The 23,569-nt window shown below is 38.4% G+C and overlaps 1 protein-coding gene across 1 annotated transcript in view; it reads left to right on the forward strand.

Moving 5' to 3' along the window:
- Nucleotides 1-23,569, forward strand: part of ITGB1 (integrin, beta 1 (fibronectin receptor, beta polypeptide, antigen CD29 includes MDF2, MSK12)) — a 33,666-nt gene that overhangs the window by 6,051 nt on the left and 4,046 nt on the right. The window contains exons 4-14 of the mRNA XM_006871259.1: nucleotides 1,880-2,050; nucleotides 3,497-3,735; nucleotides 5,881-6,036; nucleotides 6,774-6,869; nucleotides 11,504-11,593; nucleotides 13,964-14,104; nucleotides 14,237-14,436; nucleotides 16,941-17,179; nucleotides 17,465-17,687; nucleotides 18,484-18,716; nucleotides 19,612-19,778. Coding sequence (XP_006871321.1) covers nucleotides 1,880-2,050; nucleotides 3,497-3,735; nucleotides 5,881-6,036; nucleotides 6,774-6,869; nucleotides 11,504-11,593; nucleotides 13,964-14,104; nucleotides 14,237-14,436; nucleotides 16,941-17,179; nucleotides 17,465-17,687; nucleotides 18,484-18,716; nucleotides 19,612-19,778 — 1,955 coding nt within the window. The remainder of the gene's footprint in view (nucleotides 1-1,879; nucleotides 2,051-3,496; nucleotides 3,736-5,880; nucleotides 6,037-6,773; nucleotides 6,870-11,503; nucleotides 11,594-13,963; nucleotides 14,105-14,236; nucleotides 14,437-16,940; nucleotides 17,180-17,464; nucleotides 17,688-18,483; nucleotides 18,717-19,611; nucleotides 19,779-23,569) is intronic.

Raw genomic sequence — 23,569 nt, forward strand, 5'->3', positions numbered from 1 at the left:
TGCCCATCTCCTTTCTTTCTCTGTATGTTTCTGTCCTTTGCAATGCCCATCTCCTTTCTTTCTCTGTATGTTTTAGCTCCTCAGAAGACTGATGTATGTTGTTTGTCTTCATGTTGTCATTCCCAGCCAGTCTTCAACTCAGTGCAGTCAGGCTTCACTCAGTCTTAGTCAGGATTCTCTAGAAAAAACAGAACCAATGATACATATACGTATGGATAGACAGAGAGAGAGATGAATCCATGCATCTATGGTGGTGAAGGGGCCTGTTAAGTCCAGACTCTGTAGTCAGGCAATAGGCTAGAGACTCCTGCATTCTTCTGCCCCCACATCACATAGGTTAGGGGATGGGAAGAATAAAGAGTAGAAAAGTTCTGGAACTATGTCTCTTTGTAGTGTGGAGGCAGAATACATGTAGGGGAAGTCCTATTTTGCTTTTCATGTCTTCAGGACATTATAGAGGATTACTTGCTTTGTTTAAGGTCAACTGATATAATCTAATGTAACAGCTTCATGACAGTGTCTAGACTTTGGCCAAACAGTTGGGCACCCTAACCTAGACAAGTTGACAACCATCCCACGCTTCTAAACCTGTTCTCACAAAGCTCTGCCATCATCTTGGACCATCAATTTAGTAGACACTTAATATACCAAGTAAACCTTTCTATACCAAGTGACTCTGAACTTACCTTGAATTGCATAATACCACTTTTAATTTTTCTTCTCTCACCGTAGCTTTCCAGTCTCTGTTGTGTGTTCTTTTTTATCCCTCCATTTCTGTAGTTCACTCTAATGCTGGACATCAGCTTGTGGTGTGTTGATGACACATTAATCTATATCTCGAGCACAGTCTTACTCCTTAGCTCCAAACCTACTTATCAGGTATCCAACTGGAAATATAAAGAGAGAAGAAGGTTGAAAGTTGGACCGTTTTCTATCCAAATGTTCTCTTTCTCCTGTATTTCCAGAGTTACACTTAACATCTTTTGTATATTTTCTTTCCTTCCTCATTGTTTCAGTTCACATCTTCATCCTTTAAAGTTTTGCTGAAGTTTCCGGTTTGTACAATCCATATCTAAAATAGGCTGACAGGTTTTCTGAAGTAAAAATACATTAATTCGTTTGCATATAGTGGCGTCTCATTAAAGGGTGAAGAAAGTCCTGACAACTTCACTTCTGAAAACACAGGTGTGCCTATCATGTGCCCTGCCTTGTCACCTCTGTCTGATTTTTGATGTTCAGTTCATTTACCGTCCTGTATCTAAGTTACAAGGAGCTCTGGTAGCCTAGTGGATTCGGAGTTGGGCTGCTCACCACAGGTCCACAGTTTTCATTTGCCTGTCACTCTTGGAGAGGAAGATGAGGCTTTCTGCTCCCAATAAAGCTTTACAGCCTCTGACACCCTACACAGGGTAGCAGTGAGTCTGAACCAACTCATTGGCACACAACTACTGCTACTACCTTCCTCATTACACATTGACTGCTTTGGGGATGCTGTCTCTTTCACCCTTGTATCCTCAGAGTCTGTCCTTGGAGTCCTGGTGTGGCCCTGTGGGTTAATACGCTGGACTGCAAAGTCGGTTTGAACCACAAGATCAGTGGTTCAAGCTCACCAGCCACTCCTCAGAAACCCTATACAGGGCTCCTATGAGTCAAAACCGACTCAACGGCGCTTAATAACAACAGCAACATCCTCAGACAAGAGTGTGGCAAGTATTTGTTGAATGAAATTGCGTGGGTCAATTAGAGTCACGTTTGGTGACAATCTGGTATTGAATGTGCTTTGTTTATGTTTGCCATGTAGATCAAAGTTACTTGATTTTTATCATTTGTTTTTAATGGTTGACCAGGTGGTTTTATTTTCTCATCTCTGATTGACTAGGGGAGCCACAGACGTTCGCACTAAAATTCAAGAGAGCTGAAGACTACCCTATTGACCTCTACTACCTTATGGACCTCTCTTACTCCATGAAAGACGATTTGGAGAATGTGAAAAGTCTTGGAACAGATCTGATGAACGAGATGAAGAGGATTACTTCAGACTTCAGAATTGGTAGGAATGTTAATAATTAACAAAAGTTGATAACTCGCATTTGTTTGGTGGTGGTGGTTGTTATGTGCCGTGGAATCAGATTAGACTCATAGTGACCCTGCATAGGGTTTCTGAGGCTATAACTCTGTACGGGAACAGAAAGCCTCATCTTTCTCTTGAGGAACAGCTAGTAGTTTCGAACTGCTGACCTTGAGGTTAGCTGCCCTACTTGTAACCAGTCTACGCTACCAGAGAGTTCTCAGAACCTTTTTGTATTTTAACCTTGTTCTTCACAACATACTTACAAGGTAAATAGGTTAGTATTTAGCATTTCCTTTGAGAAGAAATTGCTGTTTCTGTCACACAGCTTGTAATCTTTCTGCCTTCTGTCTGTTGTTTCTTCTCTCATACAGTCTTACTTAAGTTATACCATATCGATAATGAAATGCATGCTTGTTTTCATGGGAATTCATGGATGTGTTTGTTCATTTATTTTACAAACATCTGCTGAGCACTGCCACTCTATTTCTCTACTAATTGAATGAGCACCTTGCATGTGCAGCCGGACCTCACTTTAGACCTAGACCCCCACTTTCTAGTGACCGCCTTTTCAAACCCTCTTTTCCGCATTCCTCACACCTTTAACTTGTTTTCTGGTTTTTCCACTCCTGGGTTAGAGGTGGTGGTGGTGTGCTGTGGAATCAGAACTGACTCATAGCTGAGTCTGTAAATCTTTACAGGAGCAGAAAGCCTCATCTATCTCCTGCGGAACAGTGGGTAGTTTCAAACTGCTGACCCTGAGGTTAACAGTCCGACTCATAACCACAACGCTACCTGGGCTCGTAGAGGTTTAAAAAGAGAATATTGGAAAAACTTGAGTATTTTTGAAGACCAAAGATTGCACTACAAAAAAAACCTCATGTCAGCGGGAACATTTGTTGTTGTTGTTAAGTACCATTGGGTCTGTTCCGACTCATAGCAACTGAGACAGTACATCTTGTCGGGAGCTGAAAGCCTCATTTTTCGCCCATGGAGAACATTAGCAAATAGAATCTCACCTGTCTAAAATGCTTTTTATTCTGTAAGCTCAATGAAAGGTAGGAGGCTTTTTCGCAGCTAAATCTTTTGAAGTGGTCAGGATTCCAGAATATACCTTTATTTATTTGTCGGTTTTTTTAGTATGGTAGGAAATGAAATGTGAGTTAAAGTAGCTAGGAAAAGTAGAAAACTGACTTACATGTAGCAAATTTGATATTTTTTCAGCTGTGACTTTATGTTGTTGTTGTTAAGTGCCGTCGAGTTGATCACGACCCATAGCGACCTTGTATAGGGTTTCCAAGGAGCAGCTGGTGAGCTGAACCATCGACCTTGCAGTTCAAATGACTTTGCAGTCTGATGCATTAACCCATGGTGTCACACCGTGACTTTATATATGTGCATCTAAATACGTGCATTGCTCCTTCACAGGGTTTGGCTCATTCGTGGAGAAAACTGTGATGCCTTACATTAGCACAACACCGGCCAAGCTAAGGAACCCTTGCACAAGTGAACAGAACTGCACCAGCCCATTCAGCTACAAAAATGTGCTTAGTCTTACCGACAAAGGGGAGGTTTTCAACGAACTGGTCGGTAAACAGCGCATATCTGGAAATTTGGATTCTCCAGAAGGTGGCTTTGATGCAATCATGCAGGTGGCAGTGTGTGGAGTAAGTGCATTCACTTCCTTAGAAGGTATCTTGTTTGCATGACTCTGAAGGGAGAATCATCAGCTGACTTTCAGAAATAGTGTACTAGGATTTCCTTCTTGGTCAGTCTTAGTTGTGAAGCCCCACTGAAACCTGTTAGCATCGTAGCAGTACACACAGGCAGGCAGTGACAGTGCATGGGGTATATTGGCATAGGTCTTCCGCGTGCAAGGTGAGAGAGAATTCTACCCTGAAGCGCCACTGTGGACTCTGTTGTGTTGCCGTGAGTCTGGGGCCAACCATATAGCAACTAACAGTAGCAAGAGAGGGAGCGGGATGACTTTAGTAATCCTATCTGACTTGATTATCCCAGTGATATTACCAATTCCCTCCCTTAAATTTCCTACAACGACAGCAACTTTACAAAAGTCAAACCAGGCACTTAATTCATTTACACAGGGGCCTAATGTTTTATTATTTCACACAGTGGAATGGATAACTTGGTGTCCTAACTTTCTGGACTTTGTGTCCTCTGAGATATCACTAGAAACTGGAAAAGTCTTCAAATGGAATAGTGGCTTGGATACCATATTTTGGTCATTTTTACTTGCTCATAGTCTTTGAAAAGGAGATAAAGCTTCCTCTTGTCTCTTAGGAACACAAAAGGAAAGAACCTTCAAATCCTAGTATTTAAGCTATCCGAGAACTTGCATTTTGAGGAGTTGCGTATTTACAGTTTTGATCGCAGGTTCTCCAGGAGTAACCAGCAGAGCTATACTGGACTAGCTATTAGCGTTTTGTCGTCCACTTTACCAGCTAAGGGGTTTGAGGTGGATATTTAATGATATAGCTGAGACTGACATGAAAAACATGATTAAGATAAGATTTATCTTTATTTTCTCCTAATCCAGCACCCCAGGCCCCCCCGCCTTTTTTCCTTATGCTACACCTGTTCCCTAGAGGACTCTCCTTGATTCCAGATGTCTCTTAAGGGCTATTAGCTGATTGTCATCAGGACCCTAACTGATGTCTACAATAATAGGTGAATCATATGGCTAGTGGTTATGTGAACAGTCATCAGACCGTGACCATGTGAATTCAGATCCTCCACTGATAGTAGGCATTTTACCTCATCTCTCCAGACTGACTCTTCCACTGAAGGGATGTCCTCTTATAGTTATTGTGGAGTCTAAATGCAGTAATGCGTACAAAGTGCCAACAAACACTCAGCAGATATTGACTACTAACTATAGTATCATTGTACTCCTCCACAGGGTAGTTAAAATTTAAGGTTAGTCTCTGCTTTTCAATCTGAAGAAAGAGTAGTATCCAGGGAGTGCCTAACTTGACAAGTCTTTTTCACCCTCTTGGTATTCTTTGTGATCCTCTAGCAGCTCACTAATGAAATCGGCTCTTTGACTTAGCTGTAGCCTCACAGACAGCCATCACACACACTGTCATCCGTACCGCTCTTTTGTTGATTATGCTGAGTGGGTCTTCTACCTCCTCCTCTAAATGCAAAAAAAACCACTGTACTTTTGAAAGACTGTCCACATTAATAAGCCTGATTTCTGTCTTCAAAGAATGTATAGTCTTGTATGGATATAGATCGACCTATTTATCAGCTTTGTTATTGTTACTGTTAAGTGCTGTCAAGTTGGTTCTGACTCATAACGACCCTGTATAGGGGTTCCGAGCCAAACAACTGGTAGATAGCTTTGAACTGCTGACCTTTGTTGTTTGAAATCCAGTGCTGATCATACCACACCACACCAGGAGTCCCATTAAACAGATTTAGACAAATAAAATGACACAAGTAGAAGAGAGAGCAGGGGTTTTACTGGGACCTTAAATTCTTTATAAACTTAGAGGCTAAAAGTAAATGAATAATAAACCACACTGATGAGTTAGGATAGGGGGGATTTTTAAAGGAGAGCTGAGAGAAGTGGACAACCAGCTAAGATAACAGGTGTACAATGAGGAGCTTCATTCAGTAGGCGCTGTGCTTTTATCAGCAGGATAATACTAGAATTGTGGACAGAGAAGATAAAGTTGGAGCTGACGGTATTAGTCTAAAAGTACAAAGGTATCCTATAAGAAGCTTGAAAGATTTATGTTGAATTATTGTGAGTAGTTTTTAAAAATTGAAATCCTTTTCTTCCCAAGTCATTGATTGGCTGGAGGAATGTGACGCGGCTGCTGGTATTTTCCACGGATGCTGGATTCCACTTTGCTGGAGATGGGAAGCTTGGTGGGATTGTGTTACCAAATGACGGGCAATGTCACTTGGAGAATAATGTATACACAATGAGCCATTATTACGTAAGTGCTAAAGTCCTTACACGGGAGTAACTTACTGCTGAGTTTTAGAGTACTATAGGACTGGCTTGTGGGTTTTGTTATTTTAGTAAGTTTGGCCCTAACCCAGTGTGCAGGAAAACTGGTGTTGCTCGTTCTAAAGAGGTGGCCTCTGTGTGTACTTCCTTCCACTCAGACAGGGGCCTCACTGAGGGGAAGGTGCCGCCTCTGACAGCACTGTCACCATGGGCTTCATCGCCAGCTATATTCTCTCACCATTTGACCGAAAATTTGATATTGTCTCTAAGCAAATAATGTCCCTGGTCATACATTCTTTGTCTTATTTGTGTGACCTTTAAAAATAGGCACTCTGCCTTTATTGACCATACAGACTGGCAGAATAGCCAGTTCTAGAAGACATCCAAACCTTGGACTGTTTTTCAGGTGATAGAGACTACAACTTTTAATTACAGGCAGTTCTTTACTTTTATTAGTCTTGCATGTAATATGCATAAGTGATTTTATTTAAAAAAAAAAAATCTGTTGTGGGAATTTTCATAGAAACATAAAGAATCAGATGGGAGGATTTCAGTAGCCCACACTACACACTGCACTTAACATTGGATGAAGCTTTTTCATTTCAAACTAGTCTTGTACAAGCAATCCAGTTACATATGCCTATCAGTATTCTCAAAAAAGTAGTAAACACTGGAATGTACTGGAAGATGTACTTACATATTCAATTTCATTTAACTTCTTAGGATTATCCTTCTATTGCTCACCTTGTCCAGAAACTCAGTGAGAATAACATTCAGACGATTTTTGCAGTGACAGAAGAATTTCAGCCCGTTTACAAGGTAAATATGTGTGAGATAAATAGAGGAACATATTTCTAGACCTTTTTTGTGCAGTTATTAGAAGCAAAGTCATGTCTGATTGCTACCTGGTAGGCAGAGTAAATTTTACCAAGTTTCCTGTATAAATTTTTTTCCTCGATTTTGTTTTGTTGTCCTTTACACAGCAGAAAGCATTGTTGCAGCAGTTTGTTCATGTTCAGTGTAGTGGCATTGATCGTTCATGGAGCTCTGCAACCATCCTCAGACTCCTCTTCTAAGTCAGTCTTCCTTCGTTAGTGGAAACTCAGTGCCCCTTAATATTTCTGTCTAATCTTTTGTCAGTGTAAACCCATGTAAGTAGTTCTTAAAGGTGCATAATCAAGGTAGACATTTTTAACTAGTTAAATCTAAACTACTAGTCAGTTTTACAATAACTTCAGAGGGTATTTGTGGTTTAAGATTTTAAGATTGCCTCAGGACAGTAGTTGAGGGGTTCCTCTACCTTCCATGGTCCGAAAGTCTAGAGTTCATTAGAAGTTGAATTTCTGTTCTGAGTTTTCCACTTTTTGATTTTGTTCTGCATTTCTTCCACAAAAGAAATGTTTGATCAAAATGCTCAGAAATGGTAGCTGGGTAGCATCCAGTTCTGGTCTCATGACACAGAAGGCAGGTGTACATGGAGGCAGTTAATCACGTATTCCATACACCCTTCCCCTCTCCTTTTTCCTCATCTGTTCCAGGTAAATAGAAACCAATTATTGGGTCTTAGATGGCCACTCACAAGCTTCCAAGACCCCAGGCACTATACAATGAACTAGGAAGTAGAACAGAAGTCCTAAACATGATAGTAGACCAGTTATCTGGATGTCCCATGAAATTGACCCTAAACCTCCAAACCAAGTAACTAAATCCCAAGTAACTAAAGTGGTTTACATAAGCAGCCCCAGCAGCTATTCTGCCAACTTTTGCCAGTTCAGCTTTTTGCAAGTATACAGCTTACTGACATTAGCTATAGTAATCGGCTGTGCAGCCCTGCCCCTAACCTAATTCTTCCATCACCATCAGTCCTATCTCTCCTCCATCCTGCCCCGGTAACCAAATAATACACTTTAGTCTCTGTACATTTGCCTTTTCTTCTCTTTTATGTAAGTAAACCACAGCTATTGAGTTAATTCCAACTCATAGTGGCCCTCTCAGACAGAGTAGAATTCCAAAGGCTACCCAAAGGCTGTGAATCTGTACGGAAACAGACTACCTTATCTTCGTCCCACAGAGCGACTGATGGGTTCAAACTGCTGACCTTTCAATTGACAGTCCAGCCCTTAGCTCACTTTGCTCCCACTGTTTCTTTAGTGTAAGTAAGGTCATACAATATTTGTCCTTTGTGATTGGCGTTTTCACTCAGCATAAATCTTTAAGATCCATTCATATTGTTGTGTGTTTCCAGACTTCATTTCTCCTACTGGCTATGCTGTATTCTGTTGTATGTGTATACCACATTTTGTTATCCATTCATTTGTTAATAGACATTTGGATTGTTTCTACCTTTTGGCTATTGTGAATTGTGCTTCAGTGAACATCGGTGAACAAGTCTGGTATTTGAGACTTTGCTTTCCATTCTTTTGTGTATAAACCCAGCTATGAGTAATTTGGTGGGCCTTGGGCTAGTTCTTAAGGAGCCCTGGTAATGCTGTAGGTTAAGCATTGAACTGCTAACCTCAAGGTTGGTGGTTCACACTCACCAGCTGTTACATGGGGAAAACATGAAGTTGTATCATTCCATAAAGAATTAACAGTTTCAGAAACCCTAAAGAACACTCCTATTGTGTAATTTATAGGGTCATGATGAGCCAGTGACTTGACAGTGGATTTGGTTTTTGGTTTAGTGGTAGTTCTATTTTTATATTTTTGAGGAACCACCACATTGTTTTCAGCGATGGGAGTACCAATTTGTGTTCCTACTAGCAGTGGATAAGGGTTGTTCCACCGTGCCCGCATCCTCACCAACCTTTATTTCTTATTTTGGCCACCCTTATGGGAGTGAAATGGTATCTCATTGGGATTTTGATAGGCATCTCTGATGGTTAATGACGTTTAAGCACCTTTTCATATGTCTCATGGCCATCTGTATGCCCTCTTTGTTGAAATGTTTACCAAGTCCTTTGACAATTTTACGATTAGGTTATTGGTCATTTTGTTGTGAGGTGTCAAAGTTTATAGTGTTATTGTTATGTGCTGTGGAGTCGGTTTGACTCCTAGTGACCCTGTACAGGGTTTCCGAGATTGTAAATCTTTGTGGGAGCGGAATTTTTCTTCCACGGTATCTTTCTCCCTCGGAATAGCTGGTAGTTTCAAACTGCTGACCTTGCAGTTCGCAGCTCGATTTGTAACCACTACGCTACCATGGGTAAGTCAAAAAATATTGCTGCAAAACCATAGAAACTTTTTTATTAAAAAAATACCCAAAATGTGAAGATATTGTTTCTTGCTATTATAGTCTCAGTCTAGGTCTATGCTTCTGGAAACAGTGTTTCTATCTCTCTCTCTTTCCTGCTCTTGTCTTTATACCATGTCATAATGGCACTTTGGACATCCTTGTGGGATGCAAGTCGTGTTACTTTTCAATGTCCTTTCAGTAAAAAGAAGTCTGTAGGGTGGATGGGGTACAGTTGTCCAAAGAAATTCTCCTAGGAGAGCCCTTACTAACCTTAAGGAATGAAAACGTGCATTGTCGTAAAAGAAAAAAATTCCTTGGTATAACTTTTTTTCACCAATTTTTTTTTCAACAGTTTTCTTAAAACTTCTTCCTCATAAGCCCCTATGGTTGTCCTGTGTCCTTCGAGAAAATCTATCATTATTAGCCTTTTGGAGTCCCTAAAGGAGTTAACCATAACCTTCTGAGTTGACCTCTCTGCCTTGAAATTAACTGTCCCAGCAGATCCCCTTGAAAGCCACTGTTTTGTTTGGATCCTCTTTTTGAAGGCTTCCTACGTGTTCTGAGAGAACTTGGCTGTAGCTACTCACTGATCTCAGAGACATGTTTTAACACATTTAATTTGGCATGAATCCTTGCATGTATGAACTGGAAACAAGACTTTTTTACTTGCCTTTGTATTTTGGTTATTAGATTCTTACTGTATATATTTGGCGTCCTGGTGTGGCACTACAGGATAAACACTAAACTGCAAGGTCAGTCAAGGTTGACTGTTCAAACTCACAAGCTGCTCCTTGGAAACCATATGTAGGGTAGCTGACAGCACTTAACAGTATTTGTTTTCCAGCAGTGTTGTATAGTTTTCATTGTATAAGCCCTTCGTTTCCTTCGTTAGATTTATTTCTAGATATTTTGTTCTCATAGATGCTATTTTAAATGGAATTGTTTCTCTGATTTCATATTTCTCATTGTGGTGTATAGAAACCCAAATGATTTTTGTTTGTTGATCTTGCACCATGCAACTTTGCTGAATTCTTTTATAAGCTCTAGATTTTTTCTTTGCATTCTTTGTGATTTTTTTTTTTTTTTTGTATGTAGGATCATATCTTCAAATAGAGATAATTTTATTCCTTCCTTTATTTGGATGCCTTCTATTTCTTCTTGTTATCTTACTGCTATGGGTGTGGCTTCTAATACAACAAGTGGTGAGAGTGGCACCCTTGTGTCGTTCCTGATTTCAAGGGGAAAGCGTTCAATTGTTTGGTCTCCATGCAGTGTTATGCTGGCTATAGGGTTTTCCTATATGCCCTGGATCATACTGAGTATTTTCCCTCCTATTCAGTCGTTTTTAGGGTTTTTATCAAGAAAGGGGATTGGATTTTATTAAGTGGTTTTTCTGCATTTGTAGATGATTATGTGGTTCATTTCCTTTGTTCTTTTGTTGCTGTATATTACATTTATTGGTTTTTCTAATGTTGAACAATCCCTGCATTCCTGGAATAAAGTCCACTTAACTTGGTCATGGTATATGGTTCTTAATATGTTGTTGGATTATGTTCACTTAGATTTATAGACTTATAGTTTTCTTTTCTTGTGGTATCTGTTGATTTTTGGTATCAGGGTTATGTTTGCTTCATAAAATAAATTAAGGAGTATTCCTTCCTTCTCTTTCTTATCGTTCTTATGTAAGAGTTTTACCAGTATTGAGGTCAATTCTTTCTTAAATTGGATCGAATTCCCTGATGAAGCTATCTGGCCCAGACCTGATTTTGTTGTTGGTGGTAGGTTTTTCATCACTGACTCCATCGCTTCACTAATTGTAGGTCAGCTGTTCCTTTCTTATTGAATCAGTTTGGGTAGCTTGTATAGTTCTAAGAATTTGTCCATTTCAAATAGGTTATCAAGTTTATTGCCATATAGTTGTTCAAAATATTCTGTCATAATTCTCTTCATTTATATTGGGTCAGTTGTAATGTCCCCTCTTTTATGTCATATTTTGGTTGTTTGCATCCTTTCTTTTGGTTTGTCCTTTTAGGTAAAGGTTAATGCTTATGTTAATTTCTAATCACGTATTTTAAAAATGGTTTTTCTTTTTCAGTTTTTACTCTTGAAGTTATTTAGGAAATGTATAGGAACTAGAATTTAAGAGTAAATATTGGGATTAGTAGATGCTTATGGATAGATAATATTTAAATTTACATGTATTTTATTTTAATTGCAGGAATTGAAAAATTTGATTCCTAAGTCAGCAGTAGGAACGTTATCTGCAAATTCGAGCAATGTAATTCAGCTGATCATTGATGCATACAATGTGAGTACGTTTTAAATTGAGATCGGTTTTGGACAGTACCCTGTTGGGAATACACTGGTCCAAGAAAGTGAAACTCTGTGTACAGTTTTGCACAATTGTTCGTGCACTTTAGAAAAACTGTCATATTATCTTATGAGATCATCATTTGCATGGTTTAAACAAATCAAACATGAAAAAGACAAGTGAGGACAATTTGTAAATATGTTTCTATGTTATAAAGTGGTAACTTCCTTATAAAATGTATGTAAAATATAAATTACATTTAGATTAGAATTTTCTCAATTCTATTTTCTCTTCCTAATCTGTCCTTATTTTGATGAATTGTGCTAGAAAAGCTTTTTTGCCAATTCTTCTCTTGCCATATAGTCAGATGTGAGTCTCTATTTTAAAGAGATATATGGAGATATATGTACACACACATACATATACTATGTTTATTTATACACACATGTATCTTTACATATCTGTGTGTATGCATGTATATACACACATACAAGGTTTCCTAGGAGAAGCTGGTGGGTTTGAACTGCTGAGCTTGTGGTTTGCAATCCAGTGTTGATCCTACAGCACCACACTAGATTCATCCCCACCCCTCACTCCAGTGAGTTGAAATTAAAAAGGGATGTTTTCTCTTTCAAAGTGTCTTTAATGATACTAATTACACATTGGTCAATAGTCCTTTTAAAGATTCTGAAGGTGTTTTGTAATATTACAAAATGATAGTTGTTACATACTGGACATACCATTCCCACCTCCTCCAGTTCTGGCAGGTTGAATTTTAGGTAGTTTTCCACCTTTTACACTGGGAGTCCCAAATTGTCTTAAATGGCTTAACTCCGAGAAAGAGAGACTTTTACAAAGATTTTAAAGATGATAGTTGGTCTGTGTCTTCCCTATAGTTCTTCCTGTCATCAAAATTTTATCCTAAATCCTATGCTTGTAGGGGTGTGAATGTATGAGAGAGTGACACTGTGATCTCCTTTTGTCCTGAGACATCCCATAATCTAAATATGGGAAAATACGGGCGTAATGATTTCCTAAAATCAATTGTCAAGTTGATTTCTACTCATGGCAACTCCATATTTGGCAAAGAAGAGCTGTGCTCCATAGGGTTTCAGTGTCTGGTTTTCAGCAGTAAATCACCAGCTCTTTTTTTGGGTAGCATTGAAATTCCAGCTTTTTTGCGTATTCTTTCAAGTTTGAATTCTTTTCTGCTTTGAGTTTTTTGCCAGTACCATTTGGTATTTTGAATACCAAACCAAAGCCATTCGTTATGAAGTTGATTTTGACGCATAGTGATCTTAAAGAACGGGGTAGAGTTTCTGAGGGGTTCTGAGGCTGACTGTTTACTGGAGCAGACAACCTGTTTCTTCTGTGGAGTGGCTGCTATGTTTGAACCTTTCATGTTGCAGGTAGCAGCTCAATGCTTTTGAGTGAAGTGAAATGAAAGCAAAATTTTTTGAAATTTTGTGGGTGTTGATACAATTAGTGGGGACATAGAGTACTAGTCCTTGGGTGGTGCTGTAGGATAAGCACTGAAGCACAGGGTCATTTGAACCACAATGTTGGTGGTTCATACTCACTTGCTGCTCCATGGGAACCTTATACAGGGTCACTGTCAGGTAGTACCGTCTTAACAGCACTTAGTAACCACAACAGGCAGATTTGTCCCAGACTGTAGAGTAGGTCAGTTGCCCTAGTTCTTAGTTGAAAGAACCTTGATGGCGCACTGTAGGATAAGAACTTGCTAACCAGAAAGTCAGCAGTTCTAATCCACCATCCTGCTCCATGGGAGATAGATAAGGCTGTTTTCTCTTGTAAAAAAAGATTTGTTGTTTTCTTGTTGCTAAGTGCTGTCAAGTTACATTACGCTCATAGTGAACCTGTAGAGAGTTCCCGAGGAGCAGCTGCTGGGTGTGACCTGCCAACCTTGTGGTTCACAGTCTAGTGCTGATCAGGCTTAAAAGCCCTAATAGGGTCACTGTGAGTTGGGATGACTTGAGGGCAGTGGGTTTGACCGTTTGGTTTAAGTTTGGATGGGCCCAGAGTAGAGCCATGTTGCCTACAATGGAAAGAACAGGTTTTTTTAAGTTCTTAGGATTTCCCATAATTCATATCAGGCATCTGTGCTGTTTGATCTGCAATATTTTAGCTCAATAATTAAACCAGAAATACTCTTACTTTTGTGATTGTGTACATTGTTTTTAAGAGTTTTCATCAGAGCCTGGTTTTCTGAGTTTTGTGTTGTAGATTTTACTTGTTAACAGTTCATTTTACCCATTGGCTTTATTTTATACAAGTAACTTATTCTACAGTAGCATTTAGGTTGGATTCACTGTGTATAGGCTTTTTTTTTTTTTTTTTTTTTAGTCCCTTTCCTCAGAAGTCATTTTGGAAAACAGCAAATTGCCAGAAGGAGTAACAATAAATTACAAATCTTACTGTAAAAATGGAGTGAATGGAACAGGGGAGAATGGAAGAAAATGCTCCAATATTTCCATTGGAGATGAGGTATGTTGTGTAAGCATTTTCTGAAGAAAAGAAAAACATCACTGGTTTATATAAGCAGTTCTTGAAATACCTCTTAGTAGATTCACACTTTTAAACTGCTTAGTTAATTCTTAATCTCTTTCTTTTTGTAAGGTTCAATTTGAAATTAGCATAACTGCAAATAAATGTCCAAATAAGGATTCTGAAACCATCAAAATTAAGCCTCTGGGCTTCACTGAAGAAGTAGAAATTATGCTTAAGTTCATCTGTGAATGTGAATGCCAGAGAGAAGGTATTCCTGCAAGTCCAAAGTGCCATGAAGGAAATGGGACGTTTGAGTGTGGAGCTTGCAGGTAAGCGGAGTGTTGATGGAGAGTCCCAGAGGAGAGGTGTGCTAGCTTCAATAAGTATAGGCAGGCTGTATTTCAGTATAGCCAGAGAACAGCTCTCTATTTGTTGTTGTTAATTGCCGTTGAGTCAGTTCCCACTCACAGCCACCCTATATAGGGTTTCTGAGGAGCAGCTGGTGGGTTTGAACTGTCAGCCTTATGGTTCACAGTCCAGTGCGGATTCAACAGCACCACACCAGAAGTCCTCTGTTTGGGAGTACTCAAATTAGTTGTTCTAATGATTAATGCTAATCCCAAAATTAATCTGATGATCTTGCGTAGGATCTTTGTAGAAAGTTCTTCCTTTTTTTTGTTAAAGAGACTGCCGTATATTCTAAAAATGAATGCTTTTATAGCCATGTAGATAGTATGCAAGGGGGTTTCAAGAAGTTTTTGATTCTATTTTTCTACCAACTTTTCGAAACTCCCTCGTATTCTAAAAAAAAAACCAAAAAAACAAGGTAGCATTTGGACAGTTCTGTTCTCTTATATAAGTCTGAATTTTCTAGAGCTAAATAAGTGTATATGAAATATATTAATAGAAGAATGTGTTGGCAAAACATACATCAAAGCTAATAATTGAGATTTTATATTAGAATTAGGAAGCAACAAAGGATTGTTTGCCTTCTATTTTACGTCCTTCTGTTCACACATGCATGGGCTTATTCCACATAACGTGCTGAGACATATTTTTGTGATCATTGAATGGTGGCTGTACACAAGTTTCCTCAGTAATACACTTGTCTAAGTCTCCTTAGGGTGCCTTCAGAAAAAAAAGATCCAGTCAAAACAATGGCTTCTAGCGGGATCTGCTGGATTAGTACAATGCAAAGCAGAGAGGTCAATTCAATGGCGACTGCATTTTGGGCTCAAGAGGGGATAGTCTTGACAGATTTTTTTCAGAGGACACAGGATGATCATGGGGGCTTATTAGGAAGAAGTATTAAGAATATTAAAAACTGCACTGGTGAGAAAAAGGACTGGAAAGTTGTGCTGAGGAATTTTTCCCCATTATGAAGCTGCTCATAGCAAGGACTGTCCTGTGAGCATTTTCCTGGTAAACCTTATGCCATCCCCCCTATATACCTGATCTTTCCCCATCATACTAGCTTTTGTTCTTAAAGCTCACAGGACATTTAAAAGACACACAATTTGAGTCCCTTGAGGAAGCCAAAATTGCCACTTGGACGTGGATGTTGAAGTGTGCAGAATTCTCTGAGGTTGGATTAAAGATGAAATACCTCCTGCAGAAGTATATTGACATAGACTGAGGCTATATCGTTGAATACAGGTTTCCATGATTCTGAAGCAATATGCTTAGATTTATCCATGTAGATTTTATAAAACGTAAATGAAAATGTTTTTACTATACAGGGTCACTATGAGTTTGAAGTGACTCAATGGCACTTAAACAACAACTAAAAGATTTTGTGAAGCCAAAGCCATCTTGTATTCTCTGAATATAGCTTCTTTAGAAGAAAAGGAAGGGAAAGAATATTTTGGTCTAAACTTCAGCCTTAAATCACTAGATTCAGAAGGGTTATGATTCTTGAAAGAAATACGTGGCTCTATACCTGCTCTAAACTTACCGACATAGGTAGGTTCTAAAGATGAGGCTGTTTGAGCATTGATGTATGAAAATGGAGCCTTGGTACCTAGCTAGCAGCCCAGTTACATTGTACATAACTACCAAGCCACTGCGAATCATGGTCCAGCAAGCTGACCCATCACAGCCAGTGCTCTTCTTGCCTCAGACTTCCACATTGCTTACTGCCAGATGTACCATACCTAATGTGCAATAAACTGGATTTTTTTATAGTTATCATAAAGTATTGAATAATATAGTCAATGAGAAATAGGTATTTTCCATGTTAAACATGTAGTATGTTAGCGTCTTAGAGATCCACTTATCTAAATAAACTGTTTTACATTTCTTCTCTACATATTTACCAAAGATAAATTGAAGCAGTGCATCCAGTGAGTGGTTGCATTAAGCACTCCTCAAGTGCTCAGACACTCTCAATGGTGTGCTTGTTACAGGCTTTTTATAATAGTTGATTCACAGTTGAACTATTGCTTTAAATTTAGAGGTACTTCACCTGGCATCTGGAGGTGAAAGTAGCATGTATTAGCATATCATTTGAAAATGTAACTGACCCACTATTTAAAAGTTTGTCCGGTGTTCCCAGCCTATTGCTAGAATATAGCCTCATTTTGATCAAAATGGTTATTTTACATAAGAAATATGTTTGTTTGTTTTCTAAACCCCTGCATGTATATTCTATGAATGAGCCTGTTGTGCGTGTTTGCATGTGTATTTTTTTGTACTGTTTGTGACATGGGTGGCATGAATGTAATAGATGTGTAGTTTGAAGACAGTGTTTGTCTACTAGTCATTCCGATATTAGGCCATGTGCTCATAAATGATCGTTACTTGATGTAAAGTCACATTTTGGGCCTTTCTGTAGGTGCAACGAGGGCCGTGTTGGTAGACATTGTGAATGTAGCACTGATGAAGTTAACAGCGAAGACATGGATGCTTACTGCAGGAAAGAGAACAGCACAGAGATCTGTAGCAACAATGGAGAGTGCGTCTGCGGGCAGTGCGTCTGTAGGAAGAGGGATAATACAAATGAAATCTATTCTGGCAAATTCTGCGAGTGTGATAATTTCAACTGTGATAGATCCAATGGCTTAATTTGTGGAGGTGAGAAAAAAAAGTCGTAAAATGTGGTCCCATCTACATCACTTCTGACACCTGCACGTCATGTGTTATACCTGACTTGGTGGTAGTCGGAATGCAAACTTAGACTATAGGTGAACCATTCAAAGAGACACCCTTGCTATAAAACAAAGTGTTTCATCTAAAACAAGAGTTTGCTTAATGAATAAACAGAAGAAAATAGAAGGGCAGCCATTGTCAGTCAGCCAACCCTAAGATATGACTTTTTTATGTTTGCCACGGTTATGAGAAATTATGTGTTAATTGCAGGAAATGGTGTTTGCAAGTGTCGTGTATGTGAATGCAACCCCAACTATACAGGCAGTGCATGTGACTGTTCTTTGGATACAACTTCATGCATGGCCACAAATGGACAGATCTGCAATGGACGCGGGATCTGTGAGTGTGGCGCCTGTAAGTGTACAGACCCCAAATTTCAAGGGCCAACATGTGAGATGTGTCAGACCTGCCTTGGTGTCTGTGCTGAACATAAGTAAGTAACAGAAATTTTGAAATAACTGATTTTTATTCTCTCTTGAACTGGGTAATATATCACTGAAGCTAAAATAGTACCTATATTGGGTTACGTTGTGACTAAAATGGCTGCTCCTCTGAAACCCACTCTCTTTAATTCTTAGACATTTTTTTCTCACTAGCTATTATTATGTTGCATGTTACGGAGTATGTCTTATGAGAGTTGGAACATTATTTTGATGTGAATTTACTATATAATTGAATTTATATTGTGACCTGTTTAACTGGTATTGTTGCTGTTGTTAAGTACCATGGAGTTGGTTTTGATTCAAAGCGATCCTGCACAGGGTTTCCGAGGCTGTAAATCTTTACAGGAGCAGAAAGCCTCCTCTTTCTCCCACGGAACAGTTGGTAGTTTCGAACTGCTGACCCTGAGGTTAGCAGCCCGATTCATAACCACTACGCTACCAGACAGAGCTCCTTGCTTAATTACTGTTTTGACCGAAGTAAAGAAAAGTTGGAGGTTTCTGCCTTTAGGAATTAATGTTTGTACTGGTGCCAGGCTGTTTTAATTATTTTTATTGAAATTTTCATTTAAACAATAAGTCTAATTTCATTTGAGGAACTAGCATCTTTATATAATTTTTGTATCCAGAATATCTTACACATCTCCATTTATTCTAATTTTCCTAGCTCTTGGTTCAGTTTCATTATAAAGGTCTAGTACCTGCATTAATCTTTGACGTAAATATTTATTTTAATATGTTAAGAACTCGTAAGTCCTTTATAAACACAAATAATTTGTTTTTTAACAGAGAATGTGTTCAGTGCAGAGCCTTCAATAAAGGAGAAAAGAAAGACACATGTTTGCAGGAATGTTCACATTTCAACCTTACCAAGGTGGAAAATCGGGACAAACTGCCCCAGCCAGGCCAGGTTGACCCCCTGTCCCACTGTAAGGAGAAGGACGTGGATGACTGCTGGTTCTATTTCACATACTCAGTGAATGGAAACAATGAGGCCGTTGTTCATGTTGTGGAGACTCCAGGTAGAAAACTGATCATTTCAAACATTCTTTTCATTAACAGAGACATATCAAGTATTGCCACCCAGTCTGTGCCTCTTCCTCTTTTTATCTTCTTAACAGTCTCTCAAAATCATAAGGAGATTTATCAGGTGTTTTCATCTAGATGGTTTATGTTTAGGCCTGTGATCCATTTTGAGTTAATCTTTGTACCAGGGACTTCAAAACGTTCATTAAAAATGGAATTTTTCCCACAAACCTTTTGAAGTCCTCTCATACAGGATGTGAAGTATGGGGGATGTGAAGTATGGGTTGAGGTTCCTTTTGTCTTATCTTTTCACATATGAAAGTGCTTGAATCATGTCTGAAGAGGATCCTTTCTCTACCTGTGTTGAAACTCAGGTGCCCTGTTACGTGCTTGTGTAGTTTGTTCCATTGGTCCAAATATGTGTCTGTAGCCCTGCCACATTGTCCTGATTGCTCTTGTGTTATAGGAAGTCCTGAAATAAGGAAATGTGAATACTCTAATTTCACTCTTTTTTCAAAAATGTGTCAATTCCTACAGAACTTAAGATTTTGCTTGAAATTCCGTTCATTAACTTTTTAAATGCCAATCTTGCACATATTTTGTTAGTTTTAATTTTTTTTTGACTTTTGATGCTGTTGTAACAGCTACTATTTGAAAAATGTCTAGTATATAGAACTAGTTGATTTTTGTGTATTGACCTTTTATTCTGTGGCCATGTACTTATTTTAGTAGTTTAGTTATTTTTTTTCAGATATTTCGGTCCCATCTAGATTTCACATAGCTTTGGTTTGTATTCTGTAGGTTGCCTGGGGTTGTGGTGCTACTTCTCCCATATATATTCTTTCATTTATACGAGTCCCCATGTACTTACTGGTTCTCTGTATTCTCCAGAGTGTCCCACTGGTCCAGACATAATTCCAATTGTCGCTGGTGTGGTTGCTGGAATTGTTCTCATTGGCCTTGCATTGTTGCTGATTTGGAAGCTTTTAATGATAATTCATGACAGGAGGGAATTTGCTAAATTTGAAAAGGAGAAAATGAACGCCAAATGGGACACGGTAAGTTGTAAAACATCTAAAAAATAAGGTGGTTTATAAAGTAAATGTATTTAGTGATTCTAAAATGAATTTATTAAATGTCATATTTAGTAATTAAAACTGATTTATTTGTTCCCCCCAGAGTTTAATATTTAAATAACTTACAATTAGAGCACTGTAAAGGATCGGGAGGAATCTTTCTGGGACAGGCTTGGTGGTGGAACATTCATACATTTCAAAACTTATTGAACTCAGTTTACTCTACAAAAATTATTTCTCAATAAAGTAGACTTTGAAAAAATATTTAAGCTAGCCTTAATTGAGCTTGCACGGTGTGCTACCTTAAATAGCCTGTGAAATATGATGTTAGAAGGTAAGGTAGCCACATTTTTGGCTCTCATCCTGGTGTTGAAAGCAGCCATGAGCATATTCTATCATGAATGATTCTAAATAAATAGTTTCAGAAAAACCTCTTTCTTAGAGTGTTTAGTCACTATAATTGACAATTTTTTTTCTGATGAAATCATTAGAAACTATTTCTTTTACTTTAGCAAGAAAATCCGATTTACAGGAGTCCTATTAATAATTTCAAGAATCCAAAGTATGGACGTAAAGCTGGTCTCTAAACCGCCGTTCGTATTTTCTTTCACTTTGTCTTTGCATGTGAACTTTTAATCTTTTTATTGCACCGTGTGCCCTTATCACTGTTGCTGCTTTTAAAAAACCTGGCTTTATTTATTTGGCAATATTGTAGCTTTTCTTTTGTGTGTTTACACGGTATTTAAACTTAAGTTCTGTAGTGTAGAAGCAAGCAGCTCAGGTTTAGTGCTAGAGAATGACTGTGGAGGTCAGAGAGACCCAAGACCCAGCCTGAGGTCACATGACGTCTACAACATGGTGTTGCTACCTTTCTATGAGTATTGTGTGGGCCAGTGAACTACATACAATGACATTAGGCAGCTGTAACCCTCACAGTCTTAACTCTGCTTTAGATGCCATTAGCAGTTGTACAATTTACAACTGTTAAGAGTTTAGAAAAATTGGGGAATTCCCATAGTTTTGTATTATAATTTGAAATTCAATTAAGAGCCAGATATACCTTATTTCAAAACAAAAAAAGTTTGTGTGGTGCTGTGGGTTAATGCGCTGGACTGGAAGGTTGGCCGAGGAATCGCTATATGAGTTGGAAGCAACTTGAAGCACTTAACACCACCACCAGCAAGTAGGCTGTTATTTTGACTTGCACCAAAATTCTTTGATAAAAAACATCAATTGTCTTTACCCTGCTCTTTTCTTTCCAAGCTGATTGGATCTGATTCTCTTATAACAACTCAGTTCTTCAAGTGCTGTCCAGTAAGTTGATTCAAAGCAACTGCCAATCTTGTGATTAATAGTTCAGTACTTAGTTATCCTACAGTGCCACACCAGGACCCCATAGTGATGTTGTTAGTAATAATTACAATAGCAATAATAGCTAAGACATAAATTACACATCTCAGACACAGCTCTAAATACTTCAATATTATTGTTTATCAAGTTGGTTCCGACTTATAGCGGCCCTGTATAGGTTTCCGAGGAGCAGCTGGTGAGTTTGAACTGCCTAACTTGTGGTCTTGTGATTTATCCTACAGCGCCACACCAGGATTGCACTAAATACTTTTCTTCTTTATGTAGTCATAATGTTATGAGTAATGCGCATATGAGAAACCTGTAGCACAGAAAGATTAGGTAAACGTAACGAAGTTCCTACAGCTAGTTTATACAAGTGCTGAGATTCAAAACCAGCCTCCAGCGCCCATGTTCTCAGAGTGCGTTTTCTTTTCCACTACATTGTTTGTATAGCAATCACGTACCCTCAAGAGACTCCCTGTTGCCTAGTTCGTAAGAGGTAGATCATCCTCTATAGAGTTGTGACTTTTTGGCATTTGCTGAAACTTGGTGAGAGGAACGCTACTGTTATGAGCAAACATTGTCTTGGGGAAATTAGTACATAGAGCCCAGTGCTACAGTCAAGCTGATTTGTACTCTCTTGGGAATATGCATGAGCTTCTTGTTTAATTATAAAAGGATAAATGAACAATAACCTAACATAAAGGTACATTTAATAATTTAAAAGCATTATTGGAAGTACTGATAATACTTGAAACTGCTCAGATACCAGTCATGACTGGTAATGTTTTCTTTTTGTTTCTGAGCAGATGGAGAGGTTTTTAGACACCAGAGTTAAATTTGATGGCAGAAAGCACTAGATGAATTTATATATGGGCAGATTGGCACATTTTTACATTTTTATATTAATTTGAGACTTGGCACACAGTCTTCTGTTTCTCACCTACAAGTCATTTTTAGGGGAAAACTGGTTAAGAAAAACTTCAACGTTTTTAAGTATGCTGATGAACGGTGAAAGGTCTGCTCTTCCCTGTACCTTTAATTGTACTTTGAAGGCAATTGTTTATAATTTTTCTTGGGAAAACTAACAGTCTAATCATTGAGAAATTAAAACTTAAATTCATGAAACTGTAAAGCATTTTTCTGATAATTATTAACGTATAACCCTTAAAAGGAAGATGCAAAAAAAACCAGTGTAATCTATTCCTACAATGGTGCATTTTATACATAATGCCTCAAAAGATGATCCCACAGTCATCTCTGTTAACTTTATATTCACTCTAGACTGGGCTGACATTGTGCTGAGTACAAAGACCTCCATTTCAGAATATAACTTTTGATTTAAATAAGCTCTGTGCTTTGTTGGGCTGACTGAGGGGGTTTGCACTGTGAACGATGGAAACTAATCTGAATTATTTTAGTTTTCTTTCATTAAAAATTATGCCTCATGCAGATAGTGAGTTCAGTTTTACCTCTAACCTTGCATGTTAAACTTTGGTTTGGATTGACATTGAAATAATATGTTTGCATATATTAAAAGCCAAAGCTTTCTCCTAAGGTAAGTTCTCCAATATAAATTGTTCTTTGGACTTACCAGTAAAACATAGGGAGTTTTCTTTTGTTTGTACCCACTTTGCAATTCTAAAAAGTATTCTTATATTGTCATTAAGTGCTGTCAAGTCGGTTTCAACTCATAACAGCCCAGTATAGGATTTCTGAGGAGTGGCTGGTGAGTTTAAACTACTGACCTTGCATAGAATCTAAACAGTAATTATTTGCTAAACATGTTTGAAAGAATGGGATGTTATATATAATAGGATATTATACCTTCATAGGCAGATAAACCAAACTAAATCCATTACTATCAAGTCAATGCCTACTTATAGTAACCATAGAGGAGAATTGCCCCATAGAGTTTCTGAGGCTGTAATCTTTCTCCTGTGGACAACTCTTGGGTTTGAACTGCTAACCTATTGTTGTTAAATACTGTCATATGGGTTCCAACTCATAGGACCATGTATAGGGTTTCTGAGGAATGTCTAGCGGGTTTAAACTGTCAACTTTGAGGTTAACTAACAGTCTAGTGCTTATCCTACAGCACCACAGCAGGACTCCCTTATACAGATAGAATGGAACTAAAGAGCTGTAACTTACTTCTGCTGTATCATTTCTTAAGGATGTAATTGCCAATACCTCATTTCCTCATTCACAGTCTGAAATGTCTGCTGTAATGTCTACTTTGACTTCTCACTTATCGACTACCTCATTATGTACAACAACAATAAGACTCTCTCTTTGTGCTTAACAGTGTCCATCTGCAGTAACTAATGCCTAGGTGCAACATAACAAAGTCAGGCTCCTTATGATGATTGAGGTTATACGTTAATTTGGCTGGACCATTATGTTCAGTGGTTTGATAGTTA

The sequence above is a fragment of the Chrysochloris asiatica genome, unplaced genomic scaffold, assembly GCF_000296735.1.
Source record: "Chrysochloris asiatica unplaced genomic scaffold, ChrAsi1.0 scaffold00164, whole genome shotgun sequence".
Taxonomy (NCBI): Eukaryota; Metazoa; Chordata; class Mammalia; order Afrosoricida; family Chrysochloridae; genus Chrysochloris; species Chrysochloris asiatica.